Source organism: Oncorhynchus keta, chromosome 24 (genome assembly GCF_023373465.1).
Source record: "Oncorhynchus keta strain PuntledgeMale-10-30-2019 chromosome 24, Oket_V2, whole genome shotgun sequence".
In the NCBI taxonomy this organism is placed as follows: Eukaryota; Metazoa; Chordata; class Actinopteri; order Salmoniformes; family Salmonidae; genus Oncorhynchus; species Oncorhynchus keta.
Window position 1 is genome coordinate 41,807,371 of NC_068444.1, and position 15,375 is coordinate 41,822,745.

The 15,375-nt window shown below is 40.8% G+C and overlaps 1 protein-coding gene across 2 annotated transcripts in view; it reads right to left on the reverse strand.

Annotated features, from left to right (window-relative positions):
• Positions 1 to 15,375, reverse strand: part of LOC118357570 (rab11 family-interacting protein 3-like) — a 99,894-nt gene that overhangs the window by 53,963 nt on the left and 30,556 nt on the right. For both annotated transcript variants that reach the window (XM_035734817.2, XM_035734816.2), the window contains exon 3: positions 11,554 to 11,630. In XM_035734817.2, the coding sequence (XP_035590710.1) occupies positions 11,554 to 11,630 (77 nt within the window). The remainder of the gene's footprint in view (positions 1 to 11,553; positions 11,631 to 15,375) is intronic.

The following is a 15,375-nucleotide window of genomic DNA, read 5'->3' on the forward strand; positions in this document are numbered from 1 at the left end:
CAACACAATTACATGCTTAGTTCAACACTGAAGGAGAGAAAGCATCAGTTCTACATCTGCATGGCTTGCAAATTTGGGGTTTTAAGCTGGGTTTCTGTATAGCACTTTGTGACATCGGCTGATGTAAAAACAGGTTTTATAAATACATTTGATTGTTTGATCAGTTGTCACAAACGATGAGGTATTTTCAGAAGGAAGAAATTCATTTGAGCAAAAAATTTTAGTGAATCTGTGATTCGTAACGTTTGAATACATTTGCTGACCAATGCATGATACATTTGGATCGGTTTTGGGTCTGCGGAACGATGCAGCCGTATCTTAAACATTTGAATCGTCACAAGCATACAATGTAGGTCAGTATTTGAATTGCATATAATGCATTCATAAGGAATTCAGACCTTTTCCAAATTTTGTTATGTTAGATTTATTTATAATTTGGCACCTGTTTCAAATTAATTCAGTTAAAAGACACCTTAAACCTCAAACAGTCATTTTCAAACTTTTCCATTTTGTCTGACCAAAGAGCTGTCAAGGTACCTATGATGAAAATTACAGGCCTGCACCAGCTTTTGAGTGGGTAACTTGCAGCTTGGTTTGAAGAAATCAACTGTTTTGCCCCTCTGTAGGAGATGGAAGAGTAATGCAAGACCACTGATAAACCTTATAAAGGGCATTATTAAAGATCTCACCTTGATTGAAGTGGTCAATGATTTCAAGAACGGTGAGCAAAAATCCCAGAACCACTCTGGGGGATGGTGTTTAACCTGCAGAGAGCTGGGACCAAGCTGTTTTTCAGACTCCTACCATCAGTGATGCACCGGTACTGACCTCAAATTCTGCAGTGCCAGACGGGATCCCCCTGCAGTGGCTCGGGTGGTTGTTGTCCCATCTGATAGTTTTATTTAGAGCATTTGGATGATCTAGGCAAGAAGATTGGGAGAATGTCATATGGTCAGATGAAACAAAATTGAACTTTTTGACAAAAACTCAACTCGTCGTGTTTGGAGGACAAAGTGCTCCGCCCTATGCATTCCAATCACGGCCGGTGAGTGCATCCAAAGTGAACAGCATGGGGTGGAAACATCATGCTTTGGGGCTGTTTTTCTGCAAAGGGACCAGATCCCGATCCGACTGGTGTGCCAAGAATGAATGCTGCCATGTATCGCGAGATTTTGAGAAAACCTCCTTCCATCTTCGTAAGTAATGATTGTCATTTCCTGGAGTGCTTATTTCAGCCAGTTTCTTCCATAATATGGAAATCTTTTTTTTTAACCAAATAGGGCTACGTGTTACCCAGCAACAGCCCCAAAACATCAACTGCTCTAAACACTTATGGAGGAAAGAAAACAAATACCTTTTAACAAGGCACACCTGTTAATTGAAATCCATTACAGAAAACTTTGACCACTGTCATTGCCAATAAAGTGTGCCAAAGTCTTGAGATAAACTTCATTGGCAAAATGGCTATTTTGAAGAATTTGTTTAACACTTTTTATTACTACATGATTCCATATATTTATGTCTTCACTATTATTCTACAATGTAGAAGTTGTAAAAATAATGAAAACCCCTTCAATTTTAGGTGTCCAAACATTTGACAAAATACGTAAATGACATTTTTTGTATTTTTTTGCAAACATTTTAAAAAACAGTTTTGCAACATTGTCATTATAAAGGGCAATGTTAGATTGATGAGTGGAAAAAGTGGCCAACTACATTTTTGAATAAGGCATAAGCAAAATGTTAGTGAAAACTGTCAACAGTCTGAATACTTTCCGTGAGATGAAGCTGTCTTTCATCTCTTGGTCCCAGCTTTGATGCAAGGTGCCAACAATTTTTGGAATGGAAGAACATGAAAAATGGTTCCGTGGTAGAATGTTGGTTATATTTTGGTTACTTCTGTGAAAATGTATCTCACAGATCAACTCTGTCCATCAATGACAGCTGCTGTCGCCCTGGACAAACACTAACGTGCACTGTGTGTGTTCTACTTACTAATTCCTAGCCTGCACTGAGTCTAGTAAGACTGCATCAATTAGCTCCTACTCATGCTGCACAGAAATGAACACAATTTAATAATGCAACAAGGCATGTCTACATTTTGAACTGAATTACTGTTTGCAAAACGATGTGCATGCATGCTACAAATTTGCAATGCTTGGATTTAGACTGCACTTGAAACTAACATCAATTAATGATTGTTGTTTCTTTGTTTGTGCATATTTCAGCTGTTTCTTCCAAAATATGGACTGATTTCAAAGCTGATTTAACCAAAAGGGCTATCTCCATCATACATCTCCCATCACCTTATCATTGAACACAGTGTACTGAATGGCTCAAACGCATGAATTAAATTCATTATAGGTCATATTTTATAGAAATCTGGATATTAGTTTAAGCCAACCCTTTTCATGTCAAAGCTGTAATATCATCAATCATAGACAGTTAATGAGCTAACAAAAGAATTTGTTTGACCTATTTTCAGGTTACCATATTTACATATTTAACTGTCCAATCACTAAAATTCCAATGTAAAAATGCAACGTCCAAACAGCGGTTGAATGATTTAGGTTGTGCCAAAGTGAGGCTTTTGAAAAATTAGAAGTTTAAGAATTGATACAGCTGCCGAAACCTTACAATATATATTCTGAACAAAAATATAAACGCAACATGTAAAGTGTTGGTCTCATGTTTCATGAGCTGAAATAAAAGAACCCAGAAGTTTTCCATACGCACCAAAAGCTTTTCCTCTCAAATGTTGTGCATAAATTTGTTTACATTCCTGTTAGAGAGCATTTCTCCTTTGCCAAGATAATTCATCCACCTGAAATGTGTGGCATATAAATAAGCTAATTAAACAGCATGATCATTACACATGTGCACCTTGTGCTGGGGGACAATATAAGACTAAAATGTTCAGTTTTGTCACAGAACACAATGTCACAGATGTCTCAAGTTTTGAGGGAGAGTGCAATAGGCATGCTAAATGCAGGAATGTCCACCAGATCTGTTACCAGAAAATGTTATGTTAATTTCAATGTCGTTTTAAAGAATTTGGCAGTACGTCCAACTGGCCTCACAACTGCAGATCACGTGTATGGCATAGTGTGGGCAAGCGGTTTGCTGATGTCAATGTTGTGAATAGAGTTCCCCGGTGGCAGTGGGATTATGTCATGGGCAGGCATAACCTACGGACAACAAATACAATTGAATTTTATCAATGGCAATTTGAATACACAGAGATACCGTGACGAGATCCTGAGGCCCATTGCCGTGCCATTCATCCGCCGTCATCACCTCATGTTTCAGCATGATAATGCACGGCCCCATGTCGCAAGGATCTGTACACAATTCCTGAAGAAAAAGTGCCAGTTCTTCCATGTCCTGCATACTCACCAAACATGTCACCCATTGAGCATATTTGTGATGCTCTGGATCGACGTGTGCGACAGCGTGTTACAGTTCCCGCCAATATCCATCAACTTCGCACAGTCATTGAAGAAAAGTGGGACAACATTCCTTAACCACAATCAACAGCCTGATCAACTCAATGCGAAGGAGAGGTGTTGCACTGCATGAGTCAAATACTGGTCACACCAGATATGGACTGTATTTCTGATCCACTCCCCTACTTTTTTTTAAAAGTATCTGTGACCAACAGATGCATATCCGTATTCCAAGTCATGTGAAATCCATAGATTAGGGCCACATTTATTTATTTCAATTGACTGATTTCCTTATATGAACTTGAACTTGGTAAAATTGTAACATTAAATTATTTGTTCAGTATTTAAAAAAATCACATTAATTACTACCAGCACACGTATCAATAAAGGTGCCACACATGCTTTTAAGCATAAATACAAACTGGGATACAAACATGTACATCCCACGGGATAAGCTACCGCATTACCATTCATTAAGTATGCTCTCAATGCACCCCATTTCCTCATCAATTCTCAGACCAGAAAATGAACAAAACCCTTTTCAATAAACAAGGATAACAATGTAAGCATCTACATTGAAGCTTAACCCTCACGATTTAATCGTCAAAAATGATTACATCACATTTGTACTTCCTGATCATAAATACATGAATAAAGTTATATACTGGGCAACACACAACAATAGGTTTAGCACGCACAAACCAATTGACTCACACTCTCTCCTCTCGTTTGCATTTCATAAACAATCAATACATTGCTAAACCCACATTATAATCAATAAACATTGTCTGGTTACTTATAAAATTAGGCTTAACTTAAGCTTAGGCGACCGAGGACATAAGGACAATAGTCAAAGAGCCTTCCCTACCAGTCTGTGTGGAGCTTCAGGAGGAACCGGGCCCAGAGGGCTGTCCACCATTCCCAAAACCATTATGTCTGCCTGGGGCTCACATGTAGGAAGACTGGCCTGTCATGAGACCTTCTCAAAAGGGGTGGACTTTGTAGACTGAAAAGAGTCCGAAGGGCAGGGGAAGGAAACGGTATAGCATACAGTACCTCAACTACCAGCAAACTACTCCTCTCACTGAATTTGATGGTCAAAATATCACATGAAATAGAGGGTTTCAATGACTCTAGTTCCTGGTCGAATTTGACAGGGTGAATCATTAAGCCGCTACCCCCCTTCTACCAGTCTTTATAGGCTTATATGATTGGACGAAGAATGCCATATACTGTATGTACATAGCCATAAACTGACTTACTGTTTACTTATTTATTTTACTCACCGTTTACCTTAAGGAGACAAAACTCGCATGACGTAAGCCTAGAGATTGAACCCTTTTCCTGGGGAGGAGGCTGAGGAGAGGGGGCTGGATTAGCTGTGTTAATGCACCTCTAGGCTTAGAGAAAAGGCCACAAGAAGAGGTTAGGCCACAATGGCTATGTACTGACAGAGAGATATTCTCCCACAATGACAGGTGGAAACCACACACTGGCTGGGTGTTTGTTTGAGAGCGGGAAGGCAAAGGAAGAGGAAAAGTAGGTGGGGTCTTTGGTTTCTCAAGGCAAGCAGGCCCTCCACCCAGCTACCTCACTTCTCCTGTTTTGAGAGCCAAGAACAGCGTGGCTATTGAGAGAGGAACTTCAATGCTCGGACCCTAGGGGAAAAACGAGTTAAGGGACACAGGTGTGGCAACGACTTCACTAGCACCAACCCCCAACTATCCAATTCAGCTACTGCTATTTCCTAGGCAGATTTATTTATTTTTAATTTTATGTATACTGTAGAGATACAGCAGTTCATGATTAGTTCAATGTTATGGAGAGGACAGACCCGTTTCTGTAACTCCCTTCACTGTGTTTTTGTGGAGGTGTGTGCAATAACTATAGGTAGGGTAGCGTGTCCATACTCTACCCAGAGTGGGTGAAAACAAGCTTTGGTGATGACATTTCACTTGGTTCTGAATCGTTCCATGAGGTCTTTCTCTAACATTTAATTAACAGTATATGTGGGATTTCGTAACACAATACATCCTATAATGAGCACAGAGCGCCGTTGACAGAGCGGTGGAGCTTTCTTGCAGCAACTTTTGAGGACTTTATATGTTGTGGTGTTCGTTTTCAAAGTAGTTTTTCCGGGTTGCAAAAGCTTAATTACCATGAAATGAGCTGAATTAAATGTAAAAGCCTTTGAAAATAAAAAGCTGGCGGTGCGATCAGTGTTGACATTTCACAGAGATACGCTTGTTTTGAAAGATATCTTCAAAAAAGAACAGGAATTTCGCATTAACATTTTACATTTACATTTAAGTCATTTAGCAGACGCTCTTATCCATTAATATGAAGATTAAATAAAAAATATGAAAATACTACATGCATGTCTCAAAATCAATATCTATTTTACCTCTATATTTGTTTATGTCCTGCAGATTGTAAAATAAAGAATACGAGTTCAACGGGAAAGTGAGCCTGTCAGGTAGCCTTCATTCTCGCACAGCATCCGGCCTAGCTGACGTGATGCTGTGCAATTCTTCTTATTTCTGACCACTTTTTCGGTCATAATTTTGGCCATCCTACAAGGGTAAAAACGGCAATAACTTTTGAACAGATTATGATAGAGACATGAGGTTTGTTAGAGGATTATGTACACAATTAACGTATTACTTTACCCATTGGTCAAAACAGGTGTTATTTGGACTTTCTAAGTAAGGACCTATAAAATCTGTTAGATTTTTTTCCTAAATTATGTTTAAGGAAAATATGAATCACTGATACATTTTGTCTTACGATAATATTGGTCAGAGTCATACATTTTCCAATAAGTTCAATACATTTAGTCGATCTCCTAGGTTCAACAAATGTTTATATATTGTTGAATTCCGTTTTAATGTCAGGATTTCATAATTCCGTCCATATTCTCCTCATCGTGTAGGTATTATTGGTTTAATAATAATCAAAGTCCATTTAAAAGGCGTTGGACTTGATTCAACATGTCAACAAGTTAATAGTGATGGGGGAATGATAGTTACATATCGAGATATTACTGCATGTTTGACGATTAGTTTGACAATATTATTTTTGTGCTAGTTGTCTGTACCTGCACTAAAACTTCCTTCATAGCTTTTTCTCCATCTTCTATTTAAATAGGGAGCCTATTTGTTTTCCACACTTTTATTTCCATAACTGATTAAAACTAGTTTTCTAATAGCTCACTCTTGTCCCTTTACAGCAGACATATGGTGAGCAATATGTTTGGAACATGATGAGAGAGCCAAGAGCCAAGAGGGTTCGTAGCTTCAACCCCGCAGCACACACACACCAATTGATTAATGGACTGCTGAATGTATATATTTTTTTTCTCTTGCTTTGTTTGCTATTTTCAGTATTACTGTATGTCTATCTCTGATAACCTTTTTTTATTTTTTTATTTATACCTTTATTTTACTAGGCAAGTCAGTTAAGAACAAATTCTTATTTTCAATGACGGCCTAGGAACAGCGGGTTAACTGCCTGTTCAGGGGCAGAACGACAGATTTGTACCTTGTCAGCTCGGGATTTGAACTTGTAACCTTCCGATTACTAGTCCAATGCTCTGACCACGAGGCTACCCTGCCGCCCCGTCTCTGATAACCTACCCAGGGAAGGGTTGAAAATAGCCCATATATGTAGCTAAGGCTAAAAATAAGGAAATAAAAGGTTAATGAAATCAATAACTTTCTAACATCAGATAACATTAATATTTTTCAGCTTTTTGACACCACACTCCAAAAAGCAAGTTCTGCAGGCTCTAGTTTTATCTAATCTTGATTATTGTCCAGTGCTGAAAGGAAAGACTTAGTTAAGCTGCACGTTCTGCTCTTCATTGTAATCAGAGGGCTGATATAAATACTATGCAAGCCAGTCTCTCTTGGCTAAGAGTTGAGGAGAGACTGAATGCATCACTTCATCCTTTTATAAAAGACAAGCCACCAGGGTTCTTTTCACAGTCCCCAAATCCAAAACAAAATTCAAGAAAGTGTACAGTATTATATACAGCCCTTATTGCATGGAACTTCCTTCAAATAAACAGCAAACCTGCTTCCAAAGAACAGACAAAGCAACACCTCAATGCACAACGCCTCTCCCCTATTTGACCTAGATAGTTTGTGTGTATGCATTGATATCTAGGCTTCGTGTGCCTTTTACATTTTTTTTATGTAGGTCTATCCTTGAGCAGTTCTTGTCTATTGATGTTTTGTATTATTTCATTCTGTATTATGTTTCAAGTTTTGTGTGGACCCCGAGAAAGAATAGATGCTGCTTTTGCAATAGCTAATGGGGATCCTAATAAAATACCAAATACATCTAATGGCAAAAAAAATCACAGTATCGAACCGCAATACAGTGCATGCGGAAAGAATTCAAACCCCTTGACTTTTCCCAAAAAACGTACATTACAGCCTTATTCTAAAATGGATTAAAAAAAATGTCTTCCCCTCATCAATCTACACACAATACCCCAATAATATGAATTCATTAGAAAACTGAAATGTCACATTTACAGTGGGGCAAAAAAGTATTTAGTCAGCCACCAATTATGCAAGTTCTCCCACTTAAAAAGATGAGAGAGGCCTGTAATTTTCATCAACTATGACAGACAAAATGAGATTTTTTTTCTCTCCAGAAAATCACATTGTAGGATTTTTAATGAATTTATTTGAAAATTATGGTGGAAAATAAGTATTTGGTCACCTACAAACAAGCAAGATTTCTGGCTCTCACAGACCTGTAACTTCTTCTTTAAGAGGCTCCTCTGTCCTCCACTCGTTACCTGTATTAATGGCACCTGTTTGAACTTGTTATCAGTATAAAAGACACCTGTCCACAACCTCAAACAGTCACACTCCAAACTCCACTATGGCCAAGACCAAAGAGCTGTCAAAGGACACGAGAAACAAAATTGTAGACCTGCACCAGGCTGGGAAGACTGAATCTGCAATAGGTAAGCAGCTTGGTTTGAAGAAATCAACTGTGAGAGCAATTATTAGGAAATAGAAGACATACAAGACCACTGATAATCTCCCTCGATCTGGGGATCCACGCAATATCTCACCCCGTGGGGTCAAAATGATCACAAGAAGGGTGAGCAAAAATCCCAGAACCACACAGGGGGACCTAGTGAATGACCTGCAGAGAGCTGGGACCAAAGTAACAAAGCCTACCATCAGTAAGACACGAAGCCACCAGGGACTCAAATCCTGCAGTGCCAGACGTGTCCCCCTGCTTAAGCCAGTACATGTCCAGGCCCGTCTGAAGTTTGCTAGAGAGCATTTGGATGATCCAGAAGAAAATTGGGAGAATGTTATATGGTCAGATGAAACCAAAATTGAACTTTTTGGTAAAAACTCAACTCGTCGTGTTTGGAGGACAAAGAATGCTGAGTTGCATCCAAAGAACACCATACCTACTGTGAAGCATGGGGGAGGAAACATCATGCTTTGGGGCTGTTTTTCTGCAAAAGGACCAGGACGACTGATCCATGTAAAGGAAAGAATGATTGGGGCCATGTATTGTGAGATTTTGAGTGAAAATCTCCTTCCATCAGCAAGGGCATTGAAGATGAAACGTGGCTGGGTCTTTCAGCATGAAAATTATCCCAAACACACCGCCCGGGCAACGAAGGAGTGGCTTCGTAAGAAGCATTTCAAGGTCCTGGAGTGGCCTAGTCAGTCTCCAGATCTCAACCCCAAAGTAAATCTTTGGAGGGAGTTGAAAGTCCATGTTGCCCAGCAACAGTCCCAAAACATATATATATTATATAATAATATAATAATAATATATGCCATTTAGCAGACGCTTTTATCCAAAGCGACTTACAGTCATGTGTGCATACATTCTACGTATGGGTGGTCCCGGGAATCGAACCCACTACCCTGGCGTTACAAGCGCCATGCTCTACCAACTGTGCTACAGAAGGACCACGTCACTGCTCTAAAGGAGATCTGCATGGAGGAATGGGCCAAAATACCAGCAACCGTGTGTGAAAACCTTGTGAAGACTTACAGAAAACATTTGACCTCTGTCATTGCCAACAAAGGGTATATAACAAAGTATTGAGATAAACTTTTGTTATTGACCAAATACTTATTTTCCAACATAATTTGCAAATAAATTCATAAAAAATCCTACAGTGTGATTTTCTGGATTTTGTCTTCTCATTTTGTCTGTCATAGTTGAAGTGTACCTATGATGAAAATTACAGGCCTCTCTCATCTTTTTAAGTGGGAGAACTTGCACAATTGGTGGCTGACTAAATTCTTTTTTGCCCCAATGTATGTCATGCAATAAAATGCAAATGAATTACTTAAAAATCATACAATGTGATTTACTGGATTTTTTAGATTTTTTAGATTCCGTCTCTCACAGTTGAGGTGAACCTATGATAAAAATTACAGACCTCTACATGCTTTGTAAGTAGGAAAACCTGCAAAATCGGCAGTGTAACTAATACTTGTTCTTCCCACTGTATGTATGTGTATATATTTGCATATACTACAGTTCAAAAGTTTGGGGTCACTTAGAAATGTCCTTGTTATTGAAAGAAAAGCTATTTGTCCATTAAAATAACATCAAATAGATCAGAAATACACTGTAGACATTGTTAATGTTGTAAAGGACTATTGTAGCTGGAAACGGCTGATTTTTAATGGAATATCTACATAGGTGTACAGAGGCCCATTATCAGCAACCATCACACCTGTGTTCCAATGGCACGTTGTGTTAGCTAATCCATGTTTATAATTTTAAAAGGCTAACTGATCATTAGAAAACCCTTTTGCAATTATGTTAGCACAGCTGAAAACTGTAGTGCTGATTGATGAAGCAATAAAACTGGGCTTCTTTAGACTAGTTGAGTATCTGTAGCATCAGCATTTGTGGGTTCAATTACAGGCTCAATCTGGCCAGAAACAAATAACTTTCTTCTGAAACTCATGTCTATTCTTGTTCTGAGAAATGAAGGCTATTCCATGAGAGAAATTGCCAAGAAACTGAAGATCTCGTACAACACTGAGTACTCCCTTCACAGAACAGAGCAAACTGGCTCTAACCAGAATAGAAAGAGGAGTGGGAGGCCCTGATGCACATCTGAGAAAGAGGACAAGTACATTAGTGTCTAGTTTGAGGAACAGACGCAAAGTCCTCAACTGGCAGCCTCATTAAATAGTACCCGTAAAACACCAGTCTCAACGTCAACAGTGAAGAGGCGACTCCGGGATGCTGGCCTTCTAGGCAGAGTTCCTCTGTCCAGTGTCTGTGTTCTTTTGCCCATCTTAATCTTTTCTTTTTATTGGCCAGTCTGAGATATGGCTTTTTCTTTGCAACTCTGCCTAGAAGGCCAGCATCCCGGAGTCGCCTCTTTACTGTTGACGTTGAGACGGGTGTTTTGCGTGTACTATTATGCACCATACAGTGCACTCATACTAGAGTGATCGAAGCAAACTGATGGAATAACAGTCGAAAGAAAAGGTTTAATCTTGTGGAGGCAGCAGAAAGATTTAATAAATAGTCAAAGTCCACGCACGAGATGAGCCAAGAATTTCAGATATGCTAACCGCAGCTGAAAAAACATAATAGAATACATGTGTATATGTGACCAGACTCTAACCATTCAAAATTTGGTCGAAAGAAAAATACGATGTGAAAATTCTGCCAGATGTCATTGGACCCTGGGCCAAACCGTAGTGTTCAGCATGCGGAATATTCACAGAGTGGTAATGATAGCTTTTCTGGCCACTCGCTGATTACTGTGGAATGAGTGAGGGCGCAGAGAGTTCAGCCAGGGAACTCTGTATGCAAAGGGACAATGGTAACAGCACAACTGGACCACACAAGGTCATAATATATTACAAATGGGCAGTCACAGTGGTATACCATGCTATACCACTATACAGGACTGCTCATTCACATTAGACCACCCTGGCCCATATCATGCTGCTTTATGTAGGGGGGTTCATTGATATTCTGTGCAGTCACATTGCTATTATAATGTATGTGTTGAGTGGTCATATTTCCAGCAGTAACTGTAATGTAACCAATAACTGCGATGATATCCAATGACATCACCTACCTCATCGTACTCCTCTGGGCAGCCCACTGCTCCGTCCCCTGGGCTGAAGTGCACATCGTAGAGCTGGGGCGCTGTACCTGCAAACACATACAGTAAGCAGAGTAAATAGGGTCAACTCAAAGTAAACAAAGATTTAAGTTAGTGCAGTGGTATTCACATTAGTGCAGTGGTATTCACATTTTTTGTCTTGTGACAACACTCCAAATCTAATGACACAACCATAGGCGGAAATCCCAGGGGGGACGGGGGGGACACGACCCCTCCATCCTGGGAAAAGTATGATTTGTCCCCCCCAATATATCACTGTAAACATAACTATGTAATTTCAATAATATTAATAATACGCAATGAAAGCACTTGTGCTGATTATAGACACTTAATAGAGCGTTTTAAGTTTCAAAAGATTGCGACCCCCCGCCCTTTGCCTCACAATGGTTTGATCCACTGCCAGTTCCTTATCTGGCAGGTAACAGAGGGTTTGTATCTACTTTCTGAAAGGCACTCAATGCACGTAACTGACGTGAGGTTAATCCAGTCAATCACGCCATAGCAATGTTTTTATTTTTATTTTTATGTTGGCAGGGTTTACACACACACTAGCTGAATTTGCAGAGCTAGCGGGCAAACATTAACTATTAAGCTAGCTTGTACCTATTCCATTTATGTGGCGTCGTCAAAGATGGAATCTTTGCTATCGTCAGTTTATTACAAGATCAGCATGCAGCTGTAGTGCTTCAAAGTCCCTGTGATAAGGTTAGCGATAAATTGAACTCCCAACTGAACAGAACTACACTCTCTTCTACCATTGTCTTAAATATCTTTAATGGTCTCGTTGCAAAAACTAAATTGTCGCTATGGGACTTTGAAGCACGTGTGCTGATCTTGGAGTAAACTGACAATAGCAAAGATTATAGCAAACACCACAGAAACGGAATTGGTGCTCGCTAGCTTTGCAAATTCAGCTATTGTTGGAAGCCAGCCAATACGAAACAAACTACATTAAAATTACAAAAGGTCGCAGCATATGTTGTGTAAATGGTGAACTCATACAGCTGTCAACTCTTGCCACTGCAATCCGTTTCACATTTTCTAGCTACCTTTTAGATCGAAGCCCATATAGAACTATAGAAGATAAGATGATGGAAGCCCATCATCTACTGTAAATAACCTACACACAGTGTGTGTGTGTGTGTGTGTGTTGTGTGTTGTGTGTTGTGTGTGTGTGTGTGTGTGTGTGTGTGTGTGTGTGTGTGTGTGTGTGTGTGTGTGTGTGTGTGTGTGTGTGTGTGTGTGTGTGTGTGTAGCTAGCCAGCCTGCCTGCCTGCCTGCCAGGTAGAAAAATGTCAGAAAAAAGTAAAAAGACAGACATCAGAGTATTTTTCAGTACAGGCAACAGAGGGCACACAGACAGCAGAGCTGGGGACAGATGGGCAGGGACAGACTGGCAGAGACAGGGAGTCTCAGGTAAGTTTGTTGAGTCTTTGTTTGGCAACATTATGAAAGGTTCTACATTTTTTTAACTTGTAAAATAGGGACATAATTGGAAAATGCCATGGATACTCCCACTCTCAACTTAAACTGGTGACTAAGATTTGTTTAAGGCAATGGTATTGCTGTTGTGATTAATTGTGTAGTTTTGGGTACTGGTAGTTAGGAGTATAGCAAACACCTTATATATTTTCTTGGAGACAGACTGTGAGGCAGTGAGGGTGGTGAAAGGGAAAGAGCCAAGGAGAGAGACTTCAGAGACAGTGTCACAGCCACGGCAGGACCAGGTATCAACCTTGTTGCCAGCAGCACCAGTATAGGGGACAGTGGCACAGCCACGGCAGGACCAGGTGTCAACCTTGTTGCCAGCTGCACCAGTATAGGGGACAGTGGCACAGCCACGGCAGGACCAGGTGTCAACCTTGTTGCCAGCAGCACCAGTATAGGGGACTTTTATTTTTATTTTTTTATTTCACCTTTATTTAACCAGGTAGGCTAGTTGAGAACAAGTTCTCATTTGCAACTGCGACCTGGCCAAGATAAAGCATAGCAGTGTGAACAGACAACACAGAGTTACACATGGAGTAAACAATTAGCAAGTCAATAACACAGTAGAAAAAAATGGGCAGTCTATATACAATGTGTGCAAAAGGCATGAGGAGGTAGGCGAATAATACAATTTTGCAGATTAACACTGGAGTGATAAATGATCAGATGGGCATGTACAGGTAGAGATATTGGTGTGCAAAAGAGCAGAAAAGTAAATAAATAAAAACAGTATAAAAACAGTATGGGAATGAGGTAGGTGAAAAAGGGTGAGCTATTTACCTATAGACTATGTACAGCTGCAGCGATCGGTTAGCTGCTCGGATAGCTGATGTTTGAAGTTGGTGAGGAGATAAAAGTCTCCAACTTCAGCGATTTTTGCAATTCGTTCCAGTCACAGGCAGCAGAGTACTGGAACGAAAGGCGGCCAAATGAGGTGTTGGCTTTAGGGATGATCAGTGAGATACACCTGCTGGAGCGCGTGCTACGGATGGGTGTTGCCATCGTGACCAGTGAACTGAGATAAGGCGGAGCTTTACCTAGCATGGACTTGTAGATGACCTGGAGCCAGTGGATCTGGCGACGAATATGTAGTGAGGGCCAGCCGACTAGAGCATACAAGTCGCAGTGGTGGGTGGTATAAGGTGCTTTAGTGACAAAACGGATGGCACTGTGATAGACTGCATCCAGTTTGCTGAGTAGAGTGTTGGAAGCCATTTTGTAGATGACATCGCCGAAGTCGAGGATCGGTAGGATAGTCAGTTTTACTAGGGTAAGCTTGGCAGCGTGAGTGAAGGAGGCTTTGTTGCGGAATAGAAAGCCGACTCTGGATTTGATTTTTGATTGGAGATGTTTGATGTGAGTCTGGAAGGAGAGTTTGCAGTCTAGCCAGACACCTAGGTACTTATAGATGTCCACATATTCAAGGTTGGAACCATCCAGGGTGGTGATGCTAGTCGGGCATGCGGGTGCAGGCAGCGATCGGTTGAAAAGCATGCATTTGGTTTTACTCGCGTTTAAGAGCAGTTGGAGGCCACGGAAGGAGTGCTGTATGGCATTGAAGCTCGTTTGGAGGTTTGATAGCACAGTGTCCAATGACGGGCCGAAAGTATATAGAATGGTGTCGTCTGCGTAGAGGTGGATCAGGGAATCGCCCGCAGCAAGAGCAACATCATTGATATATACAGAGAAAAGAGTCGGCCCGAGAATTGAACCCTGTGGCACCCCCATAGAGACTGCCAGAGGACCGGACAGCATGCCCTCTGATTTGACACACTGAACTCTGTCTGCAAAGTAATTGGTGAACCAGGCAAGGCAGTCATCCGAAAAACCGAGGCTGTTGAGTCTGCCGATAAGAATTTGGTGATTGACAGAGTCGAAAGCCTTGGCGAGGTCGATGAAGACGGCTGCACAGTACTGTCTTTTATCGATGGCGGTTATGATATCATTTAGTACCTTGAGTGTGGCTGAGGTGCACCCGTGACCGGCTCGGAAACCAGATTGCACAGCGGAGAAGGTACGGTGGGATTCGAGATGGTCAGTGACCTGTTTGTTGACTTGGCTTTCGAAGACCTTAGATAGGCAGGGCAGGATGGATATAGGTCTATAGCAGTTTGGGTCCAGGGTGTCTCCTCCTTTGAAGAGGGGGATGACTGCGGCAGCTTTCAATCCTTGGGGATCTCAGACGATATGAAAGAGAGGTTGAACAGGCTGGTAATAGGGGTTGCGACAATGGCGGCAGATAGTTTCAGAAATAGCGGGTCCAGATTGTCAAGCCCAGCTGATTTG